The sequence below is a fragment of the Apteryx mantelli genome, chromosome 11, assembly GCF_036417845.1.
Source record: "Apteryx mantelli isolate bAptMan1 chromosome 11, bAptMan1.hap1, whole genome shotgun sequence".
Lineage (NCBI taxonomy): Eukaryota > Metazoa > Chordata > Aves > Apterygiformes > Apterygidae > Apteryx > Apteryx mantelli.
In genome coordinates this window covers 20,583,389-20,585,545 of record NC_089988.1, presented here as the reverse complement: position 1 = coordinate 20,585,545, position 2,157 = coordinate 20,583,389, and the positions used below count along the sequence as shown (strand labels likewise).

Genomic DNA, 2,157 nt, shown 5'->3' with positions numbered 1-2,157 from the left:
CTGGAACCCTCTCTGGTGCTCCTTGCATGACCCCGAGCTGTTGGTGCTGCTCTGTGGAACAATTAGCTTGTGGGTCCCTGGGGCCATGGGGTGACTCCACACTGCCTGTGGTGGCCAGGGTGGGAAGCAGACCCAGTCAGACAGAGCTCATTGCACCTGACAACCCCTACCAAGGGGTCTGTAGCCGTGGACAATACTCTGAGCAATCACAGGGCATTTCAAATGGCTCAGGCTGTGTTCAGGCATGTCCCAAGATCCAGCCCATGGTTTTCACTGAGGGTGACATGAACCACTCTCCAGGCTCCCTTCCCTTTGCCTGCAGGGTCCCCACTGCCTCTCATTGGATTGCAGAGCTCTCACTAGCCTGGATATTCATTGCTTTTGCCCTTTATCTTTGGGTGACTCCACCTGATTTTGTGAAGCTCCATCCTCCCTTAAGGCACATGGTGACCTTGGAGATGCCCGGTGATCTCCTGGGGGCTCCATACTCCCTTGGAGAAGGACAGGCATCAGTCTCCATCCCTTTCATATGGCGGATACTGCTTGACCATTCACCACCTCCAGGAGCACTGGGCACCCACAAGTGAGAGCTGAATCCAGTCCTCCTTCCCGAACGCATCACCTATGAGCTCATCGCCTTGAGCCCAAGGAGAGCCCCAGAAAAGCAACAGTCCCCTCCAAGGTGAAAGTCCTTGAGTGCATTTCTGGCTCTAGCTTTGGAAGGAGAGCCCAACCTTCAAGCACTGTACTGAGGAAATGTGCTTTTATTAGAGAGAAGCCAGCTTTGACACAGTGATAGACACATTCACAGAAGGCCTCTCGGTCAGACAGATGGGGTTCATGCAATTGGAGAAGTGGGATGAATTCAAACACTTCTGCACAAACATGATTATCACAAAGAGAATGCCCAAAGCATAAAGGTTGTCTGAGGTAAATGGGAAATCACTTGTGAACAGGGATGGGCAGCTTATTGATGCTGAAATAGTAAGAGCTGAATCAGTTTCCTCACTGCATGTTTGAGCTCCTTGTTCCTCATGCTGTAGATGAGGGGGTTCACTGTTGGAGGTACCACCGAGTACAGAACAGCCACCACCAGATTCAGAGCTGGGGAGGAGAGGGAGGGGGGCTTCAAGTAGGCAAAGATGATAGTGCTGACAAACAGGGAGACCACGGCCAGGTGAGGGAGGCACGTGGAAAAGGCTTTGTGCCGACCCTGCTCAGAGGGGATCCTCAGCACAGCAGTGAAGATCTGCACGTAGGACAGCACAATGAAAATGAAACACCCAAAGCTTAAACAGCCACTAACAACAAGAAGCCCAGCTTCCCTGAGGTAGGAGTCTGAGCAGGAGAGCTTGAGGATCTGGGGGATTTCACAGAAGAACTGGTCCACTGTGTTGCCTTGGCAGAGTGGTATGGAAAATGTGTTAGCAGTGTGCAGGAGAGCATAGAGAAAACCACTGGCCCAGGCAGCTGCTGCCATTTTGACACAAGCTCTGCTGCCCATGAGGGTCCCATAGTGCAGGGGTTTGCAGATGGCAACATAGCGGTCATAGGCCATGACAGTGAGGAGATAATACTCTGCTGAAATGAAGAAAAAGAAGAAAAATAGCTGGGCAGCACATCCTGAGTAGGAAATGGCCCTGGTGTCCCACAGGGAATTGGCCATGGATTTGGGGACAGTGGTGGAGATGGAGCCAAGGTCAAGGAGGGAGAGGTTGAGGAGAAAGAAGTACATGGGGGTGTGGAGGTGGTGGTCACAGGCTACGGCTGTGATGATGAGGCCGTTGCCCAGGAGGGCAGCCAGGTAGATGCCCAGGAAGAGTGAGAAGTGCAAGAGCTGCAGCTCCCGTGTGTCCGCAAATGCCAGGAGGAGGAACTCATTGGTGGAGCTGCTGTTGGACATTTTTCTATCTCCAGGCATGGGGGACTGTCCAAAGGAGAAAGGACATTGAGAAGTTAGGAGAGACTTTCCAAGCAAAGAAACCCCCAAATGTTGCAGTTCTCATACAACCCCCCACTTTGCTTCTCTCTTTACTGAGAGGATCTTTGTGCAGTTCCCTTGCTTGAGCTCCGCTTTCCCCTGGCTGAGTGTGCTGTGAGGAGCAGGGACCTCTGCCCATGGGCTCCACAGGAGTCAGTCCTGCTGTAAAGCAGTGG

General features: G+C 52.5%; 1 protein-coding gene across 1 annotated transcript; it reads right to left on the bottom strand.

Annotated features, from left to right (window-relative positions):
- Positions 1 to 1,066: 1,066 nt before the first annotated feature.
- On the bottom strand, positions 1,067 to 1,702 carry LOC136993099 (olfactory receptor 14C36-like; the record flags this gene model as incomplete). The annotated part of the gene is made up of 1 exon (XM_067303112.1): positions 1,067 to 1,702. A coding segment is annotated over one exon (636 nt), but the record flags the coding sequence as incomplete, so codon positions are not given.
- Positions 1,703 to 2,157: the final 455 nt, after the last annotated feature.